The 21,201-nt window shown below is 42.9% G+C and overlaps 2 protein-coding genes across 4 annotated transcripts in view; one reads left to right on the forward strand and one right to left on the reverse strand.

Moving 5' to 3' along the window:
* The window catches only part of SHKBP1 (SH3KBP1 binding protein 1), a 49,185-nt gene extending 28,413 nt beyond the window's left edge, over positions 1-20,772 (forward strand). The window contains exons 15-19 of one of the 3 annotated variants that reach the window (XR_008847596.1): positions 659-755; positions 3,661-3,845; positions 5,024-5,156; positions 6,829-8,694; positions 20,645-20,772. Coding sequence is in view for 1 of the 3 variants with exons in the window: in XM_056537991.1 (XP_056393966.1) it covers positions 659-755; positions 3,661-3,845; positions 5,024-5,156; positions 6,829-7,381 (968 nt within the window). In the remaining 2 variants the exon portion in view is untranslated. Of the gene's footprint in view, positions 1-658; positions 756-3,660; positions 3,846-5,023; positions 5,157-6,828; positions 9,214-13,515; positions 13,938-20,644 lie in introns of those variants that run through there. The other 2 variants (XR_008847595.1, XM_056537991.1) reach the window with 2 other exon arrangements.
* LOC130290402 (cytochrome P450 2A4-like) overlaps positions 20,740-21,201 on the reverse strand; it is a 55,664-nt gene continuing 55,202 nt past the window's right edge. The window contains exon 11 of the mRNA XM_056537993.1: positions 20,740-20,862. The gene's annotated coding sequence lies outside the window, so the exon portion shown is untranslated. The remainder of the gene's footprint in view (positions 20,863-21,201) is intronic.

Raw genomic sequence — 21,201 nt, forward strand, 5'->3', positions numbered from 1 at the left:
ATACTCACGTGTCCCCTCCGCTCCGGACCGTCACCGCTGCCCGGGATCGTCGTTCCTTATCGCCGCCATCACGTCGCTACGCACGCCGCTCCTATTGAATGATGGGATGGCGTGCGCGGCGACGTGATGACGACGATGGAGAGCGCCGACGATGCAGGGGATCCTAAAGAGGACGGTCCGGAGCCCCGAGGACAGGTAAGTGATCGTCAGCGGACCACACGGGGCACCGTAAACAGCTATCCGGTGGCAGCTGAAGCAGTCTGCGCTGCTGGATAGCCGTTTATGCGATGGCCCCGACATACAAAAGCATCGTATGTTGATGCTGCCTTCAACATGCGATGGTCTCTGAGAGACCATCGTATGCTGAAATGATCGTATGTAGGGGCCATCGTAGGTCGGGGGGGGGGGGGTCACTGTACTGAAAAGCAGAGGATATGTAGATGTTTGAAGCAGAACGTCTATGTCAGTGCTTCCCAACCAGGGTGCCTCCAGGTGTTGCAAAACTACAACTCCCAGCATGCCTGGACAGGCTGTCCGGGCATGCTAAGAGTTGTAGTTTTGCAACACCTGGAGGCACCCTGGTTGGGAAGCACTGCTGCACCAAAGGACATGGTGAAGTCTGAGACATGCTCATAGATGTCACTTTATAATTTTCCAGGTCCCTTTGGAGAGCGAGATGACCAGCAGGTTTTCATTCAACGTGTCGTTCCCGATTCCAACATTGTCTATGTCCGTCTGTCTTCCACTGGAAAAAGGTAATTTCCTGTCTGTCTTTTTTAAAAGGGGTACTCCGGTAGAAAACTTTTTTTTTTTAAATCAACTTGAGCCAGAAAGTTAAACAGATTTATAAATGACTTCTATTAAAAAATCTTAATCCTTTCATTACTTTTTAGCAGCTGTATGCTACAGAGGAATTTTTTTTTATTTATTATTTTTTTAAATTTTTTGTCTTGTCTACAGTGCTCTCTGCTGACACCTGATGCCCGTATCGGGAACTGTCCAGAGCAGTAGAACAGTGGACAAGACAAAAAAGAAATTCAAAAAGTAAAGAATTTCCTCTGTGGCATACAGCTGCTAAAAAGTACTGGAAGGGTTAAGATTTTTTAATAGAAGTCATTTACAAATCTAATATAATAGATAGTGTAGCTCTCTCAGTGAGAACATATACCTGAGGTGAACTGGTGTTACCTTCACCCAAAGGTCTAAAGAATGCAGAAAAAAATATAGTTGATAAGACAACTAGATTCCAGTCCTCAAGGTATATGTGAAGGTATAGTAAAGAATAGAGAATGATCCAGATATCAATTAAATATATTTATTAGGAAGTATGTGGTGGTCACTGGTATCAAATGTCCATGCAGGGCCCTTGCATGGGACACAGACACAGCGTAATATTGAATTATAATAGAACAATATATTAAAAATGTATTTAAAATAAAAATACAAATAAAAACTTGCATCTATATTTTAGTATAATAATGAAATTAAGAGGTACTGTAAATGTGCTTTCACTGCTCGGTTGGTCAAATGTCTCTTGAAAGTACAATAGAGCGAATCTAATAGCTGGATATGCTATGCTGACAACCTCTACTGAAGAAAAGGCCCGCGGCCTTGAAACGCGTCTAGAATTGTTTGTAATCCTTGCATCTATCCACATCTATTCCAAAAAATCCAGCCGATTACAGAATTTCATTTGTAACTGCTGGAGACCTCAACTTTGGGACCACAGCTACCTCACTGCTACTCTATGCGCGATAAGCGCTTGATCACACGAGGCACGCTGCACACTCACCCACCGCTGCCCTGGCTATACTGCTCTTAGCGCCATCTGATCCCATCAACCAAGGACCCTCGGCATATCTGTGAGGCCGGAGCCATCCGTGCCAGCCGCGGACCTTGAAAGCAAGTAACCATCAACGTACCCACAGCGCTGCTTACAGCATCACCAGATACAGGAGACAGAGACCGATACTGCCGGAGGTCTGATACTCCCACACTGCATCACCGAACAAGCTTCTCCAGTGCCGACAGCAATACCAGCGGGTACAAGGGTGGTGAGTGGTGCTCTGCACCGGACTTTATTTCTTGATACAGTTTGCAACACTGTACCACTAACGGCTGCCATACCGTATATTGACACTGTATCACCAACACTGGATATACAACACTGAAAAGCTATTTACTGAGACTGTCTAAATACAGGATAATCCGTTGTCAGCATAACATATCCAGCTATTGGATTCGCTCTATTGTACTTTCAAGAGACATTTGACCAACCGAGCAGTGAAAGCACATTTACAGTACCTCTTAATTTCATTATTATACTAAAATATAGATGCAAGTTTTTATTTGTATTTTTATTTTATTTTAAATACATTTTTAATATATTGTTCTATTATAATTCAATATTACGCTGTGTCTGTGTCCCATGCAAGGGCCCTGCATGGACATTTGATACCAGTGACCACCACATACTTCCTAATAAATATATTTAATTGATATCTGGATCACTTTCTATTCTTTACTATACCTTCACATATACCTTGAGGACTGGAATCTAGTTGTCTTATCAACTATATTTTTTTCTGCATTTTACAAATCTGTTTAACTTTCTGGCACCAGTTCATTTACAAAAAAGTTTTTCCACCGGAGTACCCCTTTAAAGTCTTCATTTTACACAGTGCATTTCCGTAAAAATGCCAAGGGGGATACATAGCATTCTATGACTAGATAATACTTGGGAGCCAATAGGGAAATAGAAAACACTGTACCTACAAAGCTTTTGGTTTGTGACTTTTGGGTTATTGGCTTATCCAGAATGCATTATGTTGTAGTTATGGCATTTTTCACCATGAATTTTTTTTTTTTAAGCTTAGTGTTGTTTTTACCATAGGCTTACAAAAAACAAATGTTTTGTGTACATTTTATTTTTTTAAAGAAATCCTTAAATAGGCACTGTCAGATACACAAACTTTTGATATGTTATAAAGCATACAGAACCAATAGGTTTTGCAATTGCTTTCATTTCAAATTTTCAGTATTTCATACAAAAAAAATCCAGTCAAAAAACTGCCCCCCCTGCCTGCTTGGGCACATACTAGTCCTGCTGTGTCCATGCATCATCACCTATGTCATGGACACACTTCCTTGATTGACAGCTGTGAGTGCAGGGCTGATACCTGGAGGATTGGAAAAATCCTCCCACTGTCAGCTTGTGTCCCGCTACTGTCAGTGAGGACAAGCTGGGAGTTGTAGTTTACCTAATGCTAGGAGAGATGTGAGAAGACAGCATACTGAGGGAGGGGGCGGAGACCTGCACAGTGAGGCCACGCCCCCTCCCTTTGAGAGGAATTCAGACTAGTGAGCTAAATTAAAAGTGTAATAAAAGAATAAATAAAGGTTATAGATATAAAAATAACATGTACATGGTCAGGATTAGGTACTGAGGGATATATTAAAAAAAAAGTTTTTTTTGTTGGATCCGACTTGTCACATGACACTTTGGGTAGGGAGGGGAGCCACAAAAACTGACCAAAAAAAAGAACCATGCTGTTTTACAACTTTTAAGAGCAACTGAAGGCTGTTGAAAAGTGGAAAATAAGGCTTATCTATTGTTGGAAGATCTATTTGACATTTTTTTTCCTCTTTTTCTCTCTTTAGGATCTGTGAGGTGCGTTCTGTGGATGGTACTCCTATTACTTCCTTTACTGTTCATGAGTGTGAAGGATCTAGTCGCATAGGCTCCCGTCCAAGACGATACCTGTTCACTGGACATGCCAGTGGTTGCCTCCAGATGTGGGATCTTACCACTGCTATGGAGGTGGCAAATAAGGGAGATGGTAGAGGTAGGAGCTTTTTGGTCACTAGACCTGTATATTCTTATGCATGAGTGAAATAAAAAGTTGAATCTATGGAGCAATGTTTCTCAACCAGTGTGCCCCCAGCTGTTGCAAACTACTTGCATGCTGGGAGTTTTTCAACAGCTGCAGGCACACTGATTGGGAACCACTGCCATAGATCTTATCTATAGATAATCTGAATCTATAGGCCTTGTGCTTTATAGCAGCACTCCATTAAAGGGGTACTCCGGTGAAAACATTTTTACTTTTAAATCAACTGGTGGCAGAAAGTTAAACTTATTTGTAAATTACTTCTATTTAAAAATCTTAATCCTTCCTGTTCTTATTAGCTGCTGAATACTACAGAGGAAATTCTTTTCTTTTTGGAATGCTCTCTGATGACATCACGAGCACAGTTCTCTCTGCTGACGTTATTCTAATAATAACACTTTATTTATTGTTGTCCTTAGTGGGATTTGAACCCAAGTCCCCAGCACTGCAAGGCAGCAGTGCTAACCACTGAGCCACCATGCTGCCCTTAGCATACATCTGCTATGCATGGTTGCTAAAATTGACAGAGATGCCAGCAGAGAGCACTGTGCTCGTGATGTCATCAGTGTTCATAAAAGAAAGGAATTTCCTCTGTAGTATTCAGCAGCTAATAAGTACTGGAAGGATTAAGATTTTTTAATAGAAGTAATTTACAAATAAGTTTAACTTTCTGCCACCAGTTGATTTAAAAGAAAAAAGGTTTTCACCGGAGTACCCCTTTAAAGCATTTTCTCAGTGATTATTCTCCTTAAAGGGTTACTCTGCTCCCCAGCGTCCAGAACATTGAGTTCCGAACGCTGGGTGCGGGCTTCCGTCTTCACGCACCGCCCCCTGTGACGTCACGTCCCACCCCCTCAATGCAAGCCCCCTTCTCATAGACTTTCATTGAGGGGGCGGGACGTGACGTAACGAGGGGGCGGGCGTGAACACGGAACCCTGCATCCAGTGTTCAGAACTCAATGTTCCAGATGCTGGGGCGTGGACTAACCCTTTAAATATCCTCTACCAAAATAACATTTTTCAGATATCCACTTCTTTCCATTTACCATGTCTAGTTCATATGGGTTGTGCGTTCATAAGCCTGTGTGTTCTCTGTGATAATTTCCTATTATCTGTCTTTTCACATATAACAGAGCTGGGTGGTCTTACTCAGGAAGAATTGCTGGAACAGCTGGAGCAGTGTGATTTGGCTCTGACTCGGACTCCGGAAATGAGCCCCGCCACATCCTTCTCTCACACTGTGAACCCCCGTGCATCAATATCAAGGTACAGTCTGAGAAAAGAATCTGTATTTAAGATTTCTCATAAAACGACAAACCTCTCAAGGTGACTGGATTCCTGTGTGTGGGGCTTTCTCTTTGGCCCCTATCCAGAACATTGCATTTTAGACAAGCTCTTAGACACCTTATCCCCTATCCCAAGGATCTGATCGCGGATGGCGTGACGTCACGTCTCCATCTCAGAAACCCAGGGTTTCCGAAACTTGTGCAGCACCCGACACAGAATCCCGGGTGCTGCACAGAGATTGTGGGGGGTCCCAGCGACTGGGCCCCCCGTGATCAAACATATTATCCCCTATCCTTTTGGATAGGGGGTAAGATGTCTAAGGGCGGAGTACCCCTTTTAATGGTCTGAATTCATAATTTGCAGAATGTTTCACTCCACTTGTCTAGCTTGTGCTTTTTACTAGAGATGAGCGAACTTACAGTAAATTCGATTCGTCACGAACTTCTCGGCTCAGCAGTTGATGACTTAGCCTTCATAAATTAGTTCAGCTTTCCGGTGCTCCCGTGGGCTGGAAAAGGTGGATACAGTCCTAGGAAAGAGTCTCCTAGGACTGTATCCACCTTTTCCAGCCCACCGGAGCACCTGAAAGCTGAACTAATTTATGCAGGATAAGTCATCAACTGCCGAGCCGAGAAGTTCGTGACGAATCGAATTTACTGTAAGTTCGCTCATCTTTACTTTTTACCTTATGGCAATTCCAAAACGTATTATGTTGTCGCATGATGGTTTATGTATTTATTTTTAATTTTTTTTAAACCACTTTTTTTTGCCTTATAGATTGCGACACCATCGAATAAGTGAAGTAAGGCTGTGCAAAAAAAAAAAAACAAAAAAAAAAAACGTGCAGCCTTTTAAAAATGATCAAATAATATATACATATAGAAACCTTACTCCAGCCTAGCCCCCCAAAATCCATCAGAATGCTAAACTGGCAAGCTAGGCAAAAATGCATCCAAAGATGGAGCATGGAAATAATAGATTATGGAAATGGTGACCATGGAAACAGACACAAATTATGTTAAAAAATATATGTACAAGACAAATGATGAATTACCATAAATATGTTTAGTGCTCAGTGATCCTGTATGGCAGTGTTTACCAACCAGGGTGCCTCCAGCTGTTGCAAAACTACAATTCCCAGCATGCCCGGACAGCCTTTGGCTGTCCGGGCATGCTGGGAGTTGTAGTTTTGCAACAGCTGGAGGCTCCCATGTTTGGGAAACACTGCTGTATGGCTAAACTGAATAAGGGTATATTCACACTACGTAATTCCCGCGGAATTCCGCGAACGGAACTACGTGCTGTGAACATAAACATCAATGTGAATGGGTTTCCCCGAGACCCGTTCACACTGCGGAAATTTCAGCGGTGGACAAATAGTTCCGCGCAAAGAAAGAACATGTTCATTCTTTGCGCGGAAGTCCGCGAACACTGCATAGCAGTCAATGGTGACGGCGCAGTGCCGCGTGGTCCTACCGCCGCCAGAATGGAATCTCCGCTCAAGGAATTCTGCGAGCGGAGATTCCGTTCGTAATCCATAGTCTGAACATACCCATAGCCAGTACTAGCACATTTTAGCAACTTTTTTTGTACTAGTTTGTGTGTTTTATTTTTTATTTTTTTTAAACTAATTGTTTATCTTTTCTTGCAGCTTACAGTCCCAGTTTAGTGACAGCACACGTGATCGATTTTCCAGGCTCACGGTGACCTCTTCACATCGCCCTCATGCCGCGTCAGCTCGCCCCTCTGAAGCCTGGGCGTCTCTGTGCAGCTTGCAGCCGCACATATCAGGAAGCTTTAATTCGTTGCACAAGTCGGACACGCTGCCTCGTTCTAGCGCAAAACCCAATAAAGCTCAGAACAACCAGCTGAAAGTTGGTCAGGGCTCTAATCCACCTTCTCCTCATATCAGTGGCAATTTTGTGGAGCGCTGCCAAGAGCTCGCCCGTTTCACCGAGTCCCATCAGCCTGACTCCCGTCGATCTAGCATTGATGTGACTGCCAACAGAGCCAAACCATCATGGAGCTCTGCGCCTGTAAGACGACCAGCCTCACCGGCCCCTCAGCAGCCGTCGCCTCTTTGCATCGCCCCGTCGCCACCTTCTCAATCCTCTGCAGCAGCGTTTGATATTCCCACACCTTCACCTTCACCATCCCCACCTAAACCCCCTCCAAAGCCCAGGCTGAATGAGACTTCTTTCTGACCTATGCATTGCAATTAAAGGGGTACTCCGGTGAAAATTTTTTAAACAGATTTGTAAATTACTTCTATTTAAAAATCTTAATCCTTCCAGTACTTATCAGCTACTGAATACTACAGAGAAAGTTGTTTCTGTTCTTTCCAGTCTGACCACAGTGCTCTCTGCTGACACCTCTTTCTGTATCTGAAACTGTCCAGAGTGGGAGCAGATTTAAACAGATTTGTAAATTACTTCTATTTAAAAATCTTAATCCTTCCAGTACTTATCAGATGCTGAATACTACAGAGAAAGTTGTGTAGTTCTTTCCAGTCTGACAACAGTGCTCTCAGACTATATGGGTACGTTCACACTACGGAATTGCTGTGGAATTTCCGGGCGGAATTCCGCGGGCGCAATTCCGCGGTGTGAACTTTAACATTAGTGTGAACGGGTCTCCGTGAGACCCGTTCATACTGCGGAATTTCAGCGGCGGACATTTCCGCCGCTGAAAGTGTTCCGCGCAAAGAAAATGTTCATTCTTTGTGCGGAATCCGCGAGCGGACCATTGCAGTCAATGTTGACGTCTCAGTGCCCCTCAACCCTAGCCCCAAAGTATTCGGCCAGGCGGAATCTCCGCTCGCTGATTTCAGCGAGCGGAGATTCCGCAGTGTGAACGAGCCCTATCAGGAACTGTCCAGAGTAAGAGCAAATCCCCATAGCAAACCAATCCTGCTCTGGACAGTTCCTGACATGGACAGAGGTGTCAGCAGAGAGCACTGTGGGCAGACAGAAAGGAAATTAAAAAAGAAAAGAACTTCCTGTGGAGCATACAGCAGCTAAGTACTGGAAGGGTTAAGATTGTTAAATAGAAGTAATTTACAAATCTGTTTAATTTTCTAACACCAGTTGATTTAAAAAATAAAAAATAAAAGTTTTTCACCGGAGTACCCCTTTAAGAAGCAACAATGGAAAGGTGCAGTACATACTGCCAGCTATCCTATTGTCCCAGAGAATATTGAAAGTATTAAGTGTATTCATTGGCGGCTGGCTGGGAATTCTGTTGCCTTTTCCACATTATTCTCCAGTTTTTAAAGAGTTGAACTCTATATTCTTTTCCTTTGCTCATTTTACTATTGTTTTTTAATAGCAGAAGCGGCAGCAATACTGAATCAATCCCCCCCGTTCACAACTTTGGATTCTGATTTGTGCCTTACTGGAACAGTGAGCCTGAGTGGCATTACTCATTGGTGCCTTCTCCAAGTGCCATCCTGGTTGTGGGCATTATACCAGCGTATCTGATCCGGGAGCACTGAATGTCATATTGTGTCCCTCTCCAGGTAGGATAGGATACAGAACACATTGAATCAGTCACTGTGAACAACACAAACAGAATAACTTTATTTTCTTATTATTGTCTCATATCACTACATAGTTCAGCTCACATATTTATATATTGGTATTACATTAGTATTCTGCCTATAGGTATTACTTGTTCATACTCTTGGGATCATGCCACTATCACTGTAACCTTGCTTATAAGGATTGTACCTCTGAAATGGGCATTGTGACTTCACGGGCAGTAACTTTCTTTGTGTCTTAGCTGTTTGCCATTTTTTGGGGTTTGGATGTATAAGAGGTTGTCCAGGGTGTAAAAATAAAAGGATAATGAAATAAATCGTTCCACTCTTGTCCATGGGTCATTGTGAATGGTCTGAACTACAATACCACATACAGCTATGGATAAGAGTGGTGCTGTTAAAGGGGTATTCCAGGAAAAAACTTATATATGTGTGTGTGTATATATATAATATATTAATTATAAATCAACTGGCTCCAGAAAGTTAAACAGATTTGTAAATTACTTCTATTAAAAAATCTTAATCCTTCCAGTAGTTATCAGCTGCTGAAGTTGAGTTTTTGTTTTATGTCTGGCAACAGTGCTCTCTGCTGACACCTCTGTCTGTCTCAGGAACTATCCAGAGCAGGAGAGCTTTGCTATGGGGATTTGCTCCTACTCTGGACAGTTCGTGAGACAAGCATAGGTGTCAGCATAGAGCACTGTGGTTAGAAACAAAAGAACAACTCAACTTCAGCAGCTGATAACTACTGGAAGGATTAAGATTTTTTTTTAATAAAAGTAATCAGCTGCTGAAGTTCAGTTGTTCTTTTCTGAGCACTTTGGTCAGACAGAAAAGAACAACTAAACTTCAGCAGCTAATTACTTCTATTAAAAAAAAATCTTAATCCTTCCAGTAGTTATCAGTTGCTGAAGTTGAGTTGTTCTTTTGTTTCTGACCACAGTGCTCTCTGCTGACACCTGAGTGGGAGCAAATCCCCATAGCAAAGCTCTCCTGCTCTGGAAAGTTCCTGAGACAGACAGACAGGTGTCAGCAGAGAGCACTGGGGTCAGAAACAAAAGAGCAACTCCACTTCAGCAGCTGATAATTACTGGAAGGATTAAGAATGTTTAATAGAAGTAATTTACAAATCTGTTTAACTTTCTGGAGCCAGTTGAGAGATACATACTGGATAACCCCTTTAACAAAGCATACCCTTTTTGTTTATAGTCTGTGACAACCCATTTAAAGGGGGTGTTTATGGTTTTAAATAAATTGCTGATTTATTTCATAAACAGCGCCATGCCGTTTCACAGGTTTTGTGAGGCATTGCAGCTGAGCCCTATTCACTCCAACAGAACAGAGCTGCAAAACCAGACACAAGCCATAGATGGGCGTGGGGCTGTTTCTGACAAAAAGCGGCCATGTTTTTGTAACCCTGGTCAACGCTTTTAGGAGTTGTCCTAACTAAGGTTACGTTCACAGCATGTTTGCACTGTATGCTGATGTTTACTGCAGCACACAGACAGCAGGCCTGTTGAGTTTCATAAGCCCGATCTAGTCAACTAGCAGAACATCAGTATGCTGCAACATATGTTAGCATCCCCTTTTGACAGGTTGCCAACATATATGCAAAACAAACCTTGCAAATGCCATGTGAACTTCTATTTCAGGACTGTGTTTCTCTAGAACAGTGTTTCTCAACCAGGGTGCCTCCAGCTGTTGCAAAACTACAACTCCCAGCGGCTGTCCGGGCATGCTGGGAGTTGTAGTTTTGCAACAGCTGGAGGCACACTGGTTGAGAAACACTGCTGTATAATGGCTTACTTGAAGTATCCAATTTCATATTTTTATTAGGACACGAACAGGAACAAGAAGGCAGTTACGCGTTTCAAGCGTCAAACGCTCTTAGTCATACGTATGACTAAGAGCGTTTGACGCTTGAAACGCGTAACTGCCTTCTTGTTCCTGTTCGTGTCCTAAATAAATTGGATTTTATTTGCATTAGAGCTGGATCCTACCGTCCTTGTTTTCTCCATTGTGTAGTGTTGTCCAGCACCTGGATCCGTGCTCCTTCTGTTCGGGGTGGGGTGAGCTGGCTGGAGTTTTCTCCTTCCTTTCTTCCATATTTTTATTAGTTTCCAATATTCCCATGTCTAACAATGGGTGGAATTTCTGCATCATCTGGTTTAAAGGGGTAGTCTGGTGGAAAACTTTGTGTTTTTTTATTTTTTAAATCAACTGGTGCCAAAAAATTTTACAGATTTTTAAATGACTACTTCTATTAAAAAATCTTAATCCTTCCAGTACTTATTAGCTGCTGAATACTACAGAGGACATTCTTTTCTTTTTGAATTTCTTTTCTGTCTGACCACAGTGCTCTCTGCTGACACCTCTGTCCGTGTCAGGAACTGTCCAGAGCAAGAGCAAATCCCCATAGGAAGCATATGCTGCTCTGGACAGTTCCTAAAATGGACAGAGGTGTCAACAGAGAGCACTGTGGACAGATAGAAAAGAATTTCTTCTGTAGTATTCAGCAGCTAATAGGTACTGGAAGGATTTTATTTTTTTTTTTAATAGAAGTTAATTACAAATCTGTTCAACTTTTTGGTTGCAGTTGATTCCACCAGAGTACGCCATTAAAAATAACCTCATTATAATTTTTTGGACCAAAAGACAACAGAAAATATCTAGACGCACACTGAGAACATTCCGCAACATTTTCTGCGGAAATGAGCACCAAAAATTGAAGTGCAATTCAGTCTCTTCTAGATGGATTCCACCAAAAGAATGAACATGTTGCCGGAGATTTATCAAAACCTGTGCAAAGGAAAAGTTGCCCATAGCAACCAATCAGATCGCTGCTTTCATTTTTCAGAGGCCTTGTTAAAAATGAAAGAAGAGATCTGATTGGTTGCTATGGGCAACTCAGCAACTTTTCCTCTGGACAGGTTTTGATAAATCTCCCCTGTTCATTCTTTCGATGAAGTCTAGATCGTTCTGCGGTGGCAGGCTGCAACATGAGAAAATTGTGAGCGGAAAATCCTTAGTGTGCATAGGCCCTTAGGGTAAACTTGACTGTCTTGCTACAGATTTTACCCTTCCTATGGAATTCAGTGAAGAAATCTGTGACTTGAATCGACATGCTACAGATTTTAAAATCCGCACCGAAAATTTTCAAAAAATCACATTTACTTTGCTGGTACTGTAATCTTTTGCATATTTGCTGTGCTTTTTTCTTTAGTGGTATGGGGCAGGTGTTCTCAACCATGTCCACGTACCCCTAGAGGTAAGCCAAGGGTAATGCGGGGGTACGGCAATTCGCTGACAAATAACGGACATGCATTGGCCAGAGAGGGGACTGGACACAGCAGTCGCCGCGGCAGCTCACTATATTGTACCGCGCCCACCTTACGTGAGCTGCAATGACTGCGGGGCCTGACGTGTGATGTCCCTGACTTTGCGCAGAGGTGCCTGAGTACAGTCGCTAAAAAGGTTGAGAACCAATGGTATAGGGCACGTATCAGCATCCCTGGTGGGTAAAGGGCTATAAAAATGGTATTGCAAAGGTTAATGACAGCTTAATTTCAAGTGGTTCTCTCAATGATCAGTTCATGGGTAAATGTTTGGTTTTATTACCCAAGAACCTGATCTAAATTCTGATCAGAAGTTCATGGGACTCTCAACATGGGAGATACCGTGATGAAAGTTGTTTAAGGGTAGGGTCACATGAAGCGCATCCGCAGCATATTTCATGCTGCTGATGCACCGACGACAGTCACAAGAGTGAGCTTTCTTCTGCTCTGTGTGTCCGCTCATAGGAACGTATTTCCTGCTGCGCATCTGCTACAAGCAGGGTTTGTGTCTACAGCGGGAAATCCGCTGCTATGAGTGGATACACTGGGAGCTTCCACTGCAGAAGGGTGCTTGCTCTTGTGACTGCCGCCAGCGCATCCGCAGCATGAAATATGATGTGGATGCACTCCATGTGACCCTACCCTAAGGGTGCATTCAAACCACGGTTTGTGCATATTGTTGGCATACGGTTTAGGAGTATAAAATAGTCAAATATGAAACCGTTTAAACACGCGGTTTTATACGGTTATCATTTATTACAATACTACAAAAACCACATAGGTTGAATATAGAGATTTGAAACATTAGACAAAAACCGTAGGACCCAGTTTTTTATTTTATTTTTATTTAATTTTTTTGTTCTGCAAAAAAAACACTTAACCACAACTGTGCCAACCTGGAGGAAAAAAAAAAAGTTAAATTTTTTTTCCAACAGTTTCTCAATGTTGGTCTATGGATTCAGCGACACATACGGTTTAATAGTTTAAAACCGTACATGGTCCCCATATACAGAAACTGTGGGGTGAATGTGCACTTATTTTTTTGTCTTTATCTAAAATCTTATTACAAACCTCACTGTTTTTTAGTGATGTGACTTATTTTACCAACTCCCTACCATCCCCTCTAGCCCCCTCCTTTACTCCTCCCAAATAATTGCACTTTTTAAAGTTTCTTGCTATGTCGTCTTTTTCATTCGAAAAGGACATCAAAGTGTTACAAATGTACTTTATGTAGGTAATGTCCTTTTTTTTTATTTTATTGTGACCATTTAAGTGCTGTTACCAGGAAATTTTAGGCTTTTGTGTGAGGGACCAAGAAGCTTAGTCTGTTATTAGGTGTCTGTGTATCTCTGTATGTAACCATCATTGTTCTATGTTCTCTTCAGCAGAGAGAAGGAAACCATATCTTAAAAGTTTTTTCTTCCTTTTGTTGTCAACCATTTTTTTATTAATTTTTTGTCCACAGGAACGCAGATCTCAGCAACGGCTGGTTAAACAAGGAACCCTTCATTTCCTTTTGACATTTGTGCCATTTTAATCCCCTTTTACATGTAGCAAAATAAAATCTGCATCCTTGGCTGGAAATGCTCATATTATTGTGTAAATCCACAGATATATCTTTTGTATGGATAAAAAGACGTATCTAAGCTTAAAGGGTACTTCTCATCAAAAATGTTTTTGATATATTATAGATTAATGTATGCAGAATAACTTTACAATTGCATGTTATTAAAAAATATGCTTCTTTCTATTTAATTTTCCACTTTGAAGAAATGACCACTAGGGGTCTCCCTACCAGTCCTGGCAGCAAGCATTTCAGACTCATGCTGGAGTCCTAAACACTACGAGCTGCCAGTCTGCTTTTTTCACAAAGGAGAACACTCAGAGCTGCCAGCCTGCTTTGTTCACAGTCTGTTTGGCTGTGAACAAAGCAGGCTGGCAGCTCTGAGTGTTTAGGACTCCAGCATGAGTCAGAAATGCTTGATGACAGGACTGATCGGGGAAATACAATAGAAAGAAGCATATTTTTCATTAACATGCTATTGGAAAGTTATTCAACATTCATTAATCTAAAATATATCAAAAGTTTATTTGATGAGAGGTACCCTTTAAGGGGTTATCCAGGAAAAAACTTTAACTTTCTGCAGCCAGTTGATATAAAAAATAAACAGGTTTGTAAATTACTTCTATTAAAAAATATTATTCCTTGCAATAATTATCAGCTGCTGAAGTTGAGTTGTTCTTTTCTGTCTGGCAACAATGCTCTCTGCTGACACCTCTGCTTGTCTCGGGAACTGCACAGAGTAGAAGAGGTTTGCTATGGGGATTTGCTTCTAAACTGGGCGGTTCCCGAGACAGGTGTCATCAAGGAGCACTTAGACAGAAAAGAACAACTCAACTTCAGCAGATAATAAGTACTGAAAGGATTAAGATTTTTTAATAGAAGTAATTTACAAATCTGTTTAACTTTCTGAAGCCAGTTGATGTATAAAAAAAAGTATTTTCCTGGATAACCCCTTTAATGACGTGGTTAATGGGAAGGGGTATCTCCTAGGACAGTGGTCTCCAACCTGCGGCCCTCCAGATGTTGCAAAACTACAACTCCCAGCATGCCCGGACAGCCAACGGCTGTCCGGGCATGCTGGGAGTTGTAGTTTTGCAACATCTGGAGGGCCACAGGTTGGAGACCACTGTCCTAGGACTTTATTTCCTTCTATTGATTGATTGTCCTTCATTAAAAAGGAACCAACCTTCACATAAGGCAGTGTTTCATGACCTCCAGCTGTTGCAATCTACAATTCCCAGCATGCTCGGACAACCTGGCATGCTGGGTGTTGTAATTTTGCAACAGCTGGAGGCACTCTGGTCAGGAGATAGGGACTCTATAAATGAAAGGAGAATTCTGGTGAAAATGTTTCTTTACTCTGTATACCTGAGCTGCTGGAATAGAAATAATAAACTTAAACTTACCTTCCTCCATCCCCCGATGCTGCTGGTGTCAATCTCACCTCCTCTGTCCCCGGTCTTCTGGTTTTGGGTGCTCCAAAATCCAGAAGAAGAACTGGGCAGGTGGACGGGAGAGCAATACGAGCGGCATCGCGTGAGTAGAAGGAGGTAATTTTAAGTTTATTACCTATTTGATTTCGGTTATATAGGATAAAGGACAATTTTCTCCTGAATTCTCCTTTTGGAAAATGTGCCCGATCCGATGGGCGCTAGGACCGCTCGGAAATGTGCCGTCTCATAGACAGCAATGCATTTCCTTGCGGACTGCGCAGAAAGAATAGACGTGTCCATTCTGTCTGCGGCGCAGAAATTCTGTCTTGTGAACAAAGCAGCAGAATCTCATTGAAACCAATTGGACTCTGCTGCGGCGGGATTTCTGTGCGGAATATTCTCTTAGAATCACGGGTCGAAATGTTGCGGCCGCAGATTCTGTTGTGTGTGTAGACCTGTTAGTGTGTCCTTTATTTTATCGTACTTCACTTTCTATACAATCTCTCCTCCAGTGTGCATTATTTCCATCAGGAGCTCACTGGCCCAGATTTACTAGTGCAAATTGTGCAAAAAAAAAAAAATTGTGCCCCACATTTATATGAATTTAAGACCCTTTTCCACTACGTCCGACAAAAGTGGCGTGGCTTAGGTAAAAAGGGGCAAAGCCTAAATAGGTCAAAAAAGGCACCATGGTTTTGGCTTATGATTTTGCTCTGAAATAAGCCAATAGTTGGTCTAAACGTAGATCGGACAGCCTTTAATCAACCTGGTGCACCCTTATGGCGCATTTGAAGACTGCTAATTGTAGCTGGCACTGTCTAAGGCTAGATTCACACAACAGAATTTCGCATGGACATTTGGCTGCAGCAGAGTCCTATAGATTTCTGTGGGATTCTGCTGCACTGTGCACACGGCAGAATGTCCGCACCAGATGTTTGTGGTGGGGAAATTCAGATTCCGGTGCCCCCAGATAGAATAAAGGTCTATTCTTACTGCAGATTCCACAAGAAAATGAATTGCTGTCTATAAGACGGTGCGGTCTAAGGCTGGGTTCACACTGTGAAATTTCTGGGCAGAATTTCTGCCGGAGATCGAGCCAACGGCACTAGGACAGCGCGGACTACATTGCTGTCCCCACAGATGGCAATGCATTTCTAAGCAGATCTCCCAAAAGATCCACCCAGAAATGCATTGCAGTCTATTGTGGCAGCAATGCAGTCTGCTCGGTCCTAGCACCGCCAGCTCAATCTCCGGCAGAAATTCTGCAGTGTAAACCCAGCCTTAGTGCCGTCATGTTATCTTATAGACAGCAATGCATTTTCTTGTGGAATGTCCGCACGGAACTTTTCCATGTGGACATTCCACCATGTGAACATAGCCTAAGAATTAGACAGTTTTAGGAAATTCGAGCTGATTTGAATATGATGGTGGCTTTAAAGGGGTATGCCAGTAGAAAAGTGTTTACCGTATTATTATTATTATTTTTTTTTTTAAATCAACTGGTGCCAGAAAGTTAAACAGATTTGTAAATTACTTCTATTAATAAATCTTAATCCTTCCATTATTTATTAGCGGCTGTATACTACAGAAGAAATTCTTTTCTTTTGGGATTTATTTTCTGTGGCGACCACAGTGCTCTATGCTGACACACCTGTCCATGTCAGGAACTGTCCAGAGCAGGAGAAAATCTCCATAACAAACATATGCTGCTCTGGACAGTTCCTAAAATGGACAGAGGTTTCAGCAGAGAGCACTGTGCTCGTGACAGAAAAGAAATTCAAAAATAAAAGAACTTCCTCTGTAGGATGCAGCCGCTAATATGTACTGGAAGGATTAAGAATTTTTTAAATAATTAATTTACAAATCTGTTTAACTTTCTGGCACCAGTTGATAAAAAAAAACAAAAAGGAAAAAAAGAAGAAAAAAAAAAAAACGGAGTACCCCTTTAAGAGGACCACTGGTCAGTCAATAAAATTTTGCCTTTATATCTTGTAGATTTGAATGCCCTGATTCCAACAGTGTTTGCCTTGCTTGCTAGAAAATATGACTGTGAACTAGGGGTGTGAATCGCCAATAATTACCAGGGTGGCGATTCGATATATCTCAATATATCGCGATACTGTCATGTTGGCGATATATCACGATATATCGCGATATTCCCTATTAAAAGCTTGGGAAAACTTATTCTAGCTGAGAAAGAATAAGATCCCGCGAGAGTTGTCCTGTGAGTGCGTAATTTCTCCTTGCTGTTTGTTCTGAGTCTGTAGTCTCGCGGTAGCAGCCTGCGAGTGGGACAGAGCTGATAACAGGTACACTGCCAACTAGTGGTCAGGAGTTTAAGTGTTATAAAAAAAAATAAGACAGACAAATAGGACTGTGACTCAGTGAGTGAAATACAGTAAATGTTAATTATAATAATTTATAAAAAATCGATTCTCAGAATTTTAAAATCGATTCAGTATCGCGGAACAAAAAAATCGCGATAATCGCGCGAATCGATTTTTTCTTACATCCCTACTGTGAACTGCAGGATTACACTACATGAAGACACAATCTGCAGGTCTGCCTGGGGCTGTAGAAACTAAATGATAGGACATTTTTAATTAAAGGTGTACTCCGCTGCTAGACATCATATCCCTTATCTAAAGGATAAGGGGATAAGATGTCTGATCGTGGGGGTCCCGGTGCTGGGGCCCACATGGGATCTCTTGCAGTACCTGACGTTCTAAACAAACGGCGGGTTCCTGCAGCAGTGGTTGTGATGTCAACACGCCCCCCTTCCATATACATGAATGGAGGGGGCGTGGCATGACATCATGAGGGGGTGTGGCCGTGACATCATGATCACTGCCTCCGGTTCCGAGCGTTCTGAAGTGTTGGAGCATCGGAGTACCCTTTAAGATCTAACATACATTCACATCTACAGGATCTGCTGCAGGTTTGATAGTGTTCATTCACCTAGTTACATTCAAATCTGCAGATTTATATATAAAAAAAAATAACATTTTGGTTACAAAGGTGACAAAACTGCCTAACTTCAAGGCAAAAATCGCATCCATTAAAGCTCAGTGCCATTAAAGACATTTTATTTTTATTTTTGTTCATTTTCTTTCTTGTTATTGTACATCTGATACTTTGTCACTTCACTTTTGTTCTGTAATATTAACAATAAATGAAAAGGATTCCTGTATCCTAATTGGTATTTATTTTGGTATTCCATTTATTTTTCACAGATATTTTAATAAATTGTGTTTTGCCAAATCTGCAGGAAGTTATGTAGAAGTATACTCCTCTTAATGCAAGTCTATGGGAGGGGGCGTGGCGGCTGTCATGCCCCCTCACATAGTCTTACATTGAGGGGGCTTGACTTCACGAGGGGGCGTGGCCATGGCGTCACGAGCCCCGGCACCCACACTCGGCGTTCGTAACAAAATGTTCTGAACGCTGAGGCAGTGGAGTACCCCTACAAGCTGATGATCTCCAATCTGTGACTCTTCAGCGGTCGACAAACCACAACTTTTAGTATGCCTGGACACCCTTTGGCTGTCTGGGCATGATAAAAGTTGTAGCTTCACAAAAGTCAGACAGCCACAGATCGGAGAAAGAGATGGCAGGACCTCTGGGGCAGCAGAAGGGGAACAAGCCATGTTTTGATCGCGTTCCCAGCTTCTGGCATATTTGGATGCTAGACCTAAAAAACTGTGGGTAATAGACAACAACAAGCCCCCTGGACAAGTGGAGCTACCTTTTATCCTGGAGGCTTTCACCTGATGTTACACCAGAGCTGGCTTTCCATCCCCAGCCCCTACTCTACTCTGACACTTACAACAACCCAGCTCCTCCACTAGTCATGTGGTACAGAGCTCCTTCGGCTGGGCACATCACTAGTGTTGCTTAGCACAGAGCTACGTTTATGTCTGACCTAGAGGAAAGATCTACTTTGCTAGGGTGGGAAACGACTTTTAGGCCATGTCCACATGTCCGGAATTTCCGTGCGGGGTCCGCAGCAGCAGAGTCCCATTGAATTCCAATTTCTATGTCTGCAGAAATAATGAACCTGTCCATTCTTTCTGTGGAATCCACACGGAATGCATTGCCGTCTATGAGACAGCAACCACTCGGTTCTGCGCCGGCACCATTGATGGTAATGCAGTGCGCACGTACAAAAGAATGTTCAGCAGTTCCAATGGGTTCGTGGAAGACCCATTCACACCAATGCAAAGGTTCACACCGCAAAATTCCTGAGCGCAATTCCGAAGTGTGAACATACCCTAACACAAACTCGTGGCCATCTCACCCACCTGATATTACCCATTTTTACAGCGATTTGCATAAACTGGTATATCATGCGATCTTCACCGCCATTTCAGTGATTTTCCTGCGGAAACACGTGGCAATTAGCTGACTTACCGTTAATAGCCACAATGCATGAACACAGCCTTAAAGGGGTGCACCACTTTTTTTTGACGGACAAAATTTTTAGATGAGTACTCCGATATAGAAATATGTATCCCCTATCCTAAGTGTCAGATCACAGGGGGACCGACCGCTGGGACCCCCCCCCCAGGATCTCCTGGATGGTGCCCTAGCTCTCCTCCTGAATGGGGTGTGTCAACCACCACAGAAAGCTGTGGCCGACACGCCACTTCCATCCACCTCCATGTAAGAGCCGGAGCGCTGCATATGGGTATCTTAGATCTTTCATAGAGCTGCATGGAGGCGGCGTGTTGGCCAAAGCTTTGTGCGGCGGTTGACAGAGACATGCAGAGAGCTGGGGGGCCATGTGGGAGATTGTGGGGGGTCCCAGTGGTTGGACCCCTGTGATCTGACATTTTCCCCCTATCCTTTGAATTTTGTATCCCAGAGTACTGCTTTAAGTAGGTATGTCCCATAGTAACTAGTTCTCTTATCACCTACTCCCCCCACCATAGGCAAGTATGTCCTCAAGTAGATTGTCCCCATAACAATAGATACATTCATTTGTAAGTATGTGGGTTGGTAGGTAAGGGTAGGTAGTTGGGTGAGTAGGTAGGTGGCTGAGTGTTTGGATAGTACCATATTAATCGGTCATATGTGTTCCAATGTGCCCACTTCTTCTAGTGGCAGAGCGGTGGAGGGCTGTGTGTGGCAGGCCGGGCAGAGTGTTCCTAGTATGTAGGTACCGGGGCAGAGTGTAACTTACCATTAGACAGCCAGCCACAGAGGCAGCCAGCCATGCTCTCCTCGCTCCTTTCTGGTAGGGTCATGTTGGCACGTCACTGGAGCATGACCTGGTGGTGAGCAGCTACCTACCAAAGACTGGATTAAACTTTCCTAAATTAAATAAGGCATCTGAAAACAATGCATCTTACTGAATACCTTTTTATTAGTCTGCCTAAAGGTTATACACATTTATACTGAAGGTGTGTATGCTGTGCTCACTGTCGCCCCCTGCTGGGTAGGGTATCCGCTGTCACCATTAATAGTGGATGGGATAGGACAACTGGCTGGAGCAGATTCCACCAATGATCTTTTAAGCCTATGTAGCTGTAAAACTAACAAAAGCACAGAACTGGATTGTATCTATTTCTATCCACTAACATGTTCTGTCATTGTAGGTTCAGAAGGTGCAGGCGCACACCACTCCCAGGACCATGATGTTCCCAACAGTGGCCAGAATGGCGGTCCACAGCCAGATGGATTCAATGATAATTCTCCTTCTATCGGCCTGATCTGTCCGGTGCGTTGGTCCAGTGCTGAGCGTGGATAGTGAGGTCTGGAGGGAGAGGTCCCCATTGTAAGAGGCGTATAGAAATAGCCCACTCATGGCCGAAAGCTGTGAAGACAGAGGGGCGGCCTTAAGTACATTTATAATCCATGATGTTACATACACAAAGGTAACTGGAGCACAATACAGACTCTAAATGTGGACAAATTGTCATTTTTGATTTGCCCGGAGATGCTGCAACTGTCTTCTCCCCCATATCCCCATCATACCCCCACCATGCTTGGGTTTGTTGGTAGATCTCTCCCTATCCACAAATAAGGAGTACGGGGAGGGGACAAGCCTGTTGGGACTTCCCCATTGACTCAGTGTCTGTTCTTGGCCGCTTGCATCTGAAATTCTTCAATAGGCACTGTTCATTAGATTACCCCCTTGTGCCATGTGATCACC

Source organism: Hyla sarda, chromosome 9 (assembly GCF_029499605.1).
Source record: "Hyla sarda isolate aHylSar1 chromosome 9, aHylSar1.hap1, whole genome shotgun sequence".
NCBI classification, from domain to species: domain Eukaryota; kingdom Metazoa; phylum Chordata; class Amphibia; order Anura; family Hylidae; genus Hyla; species Hyla sarda.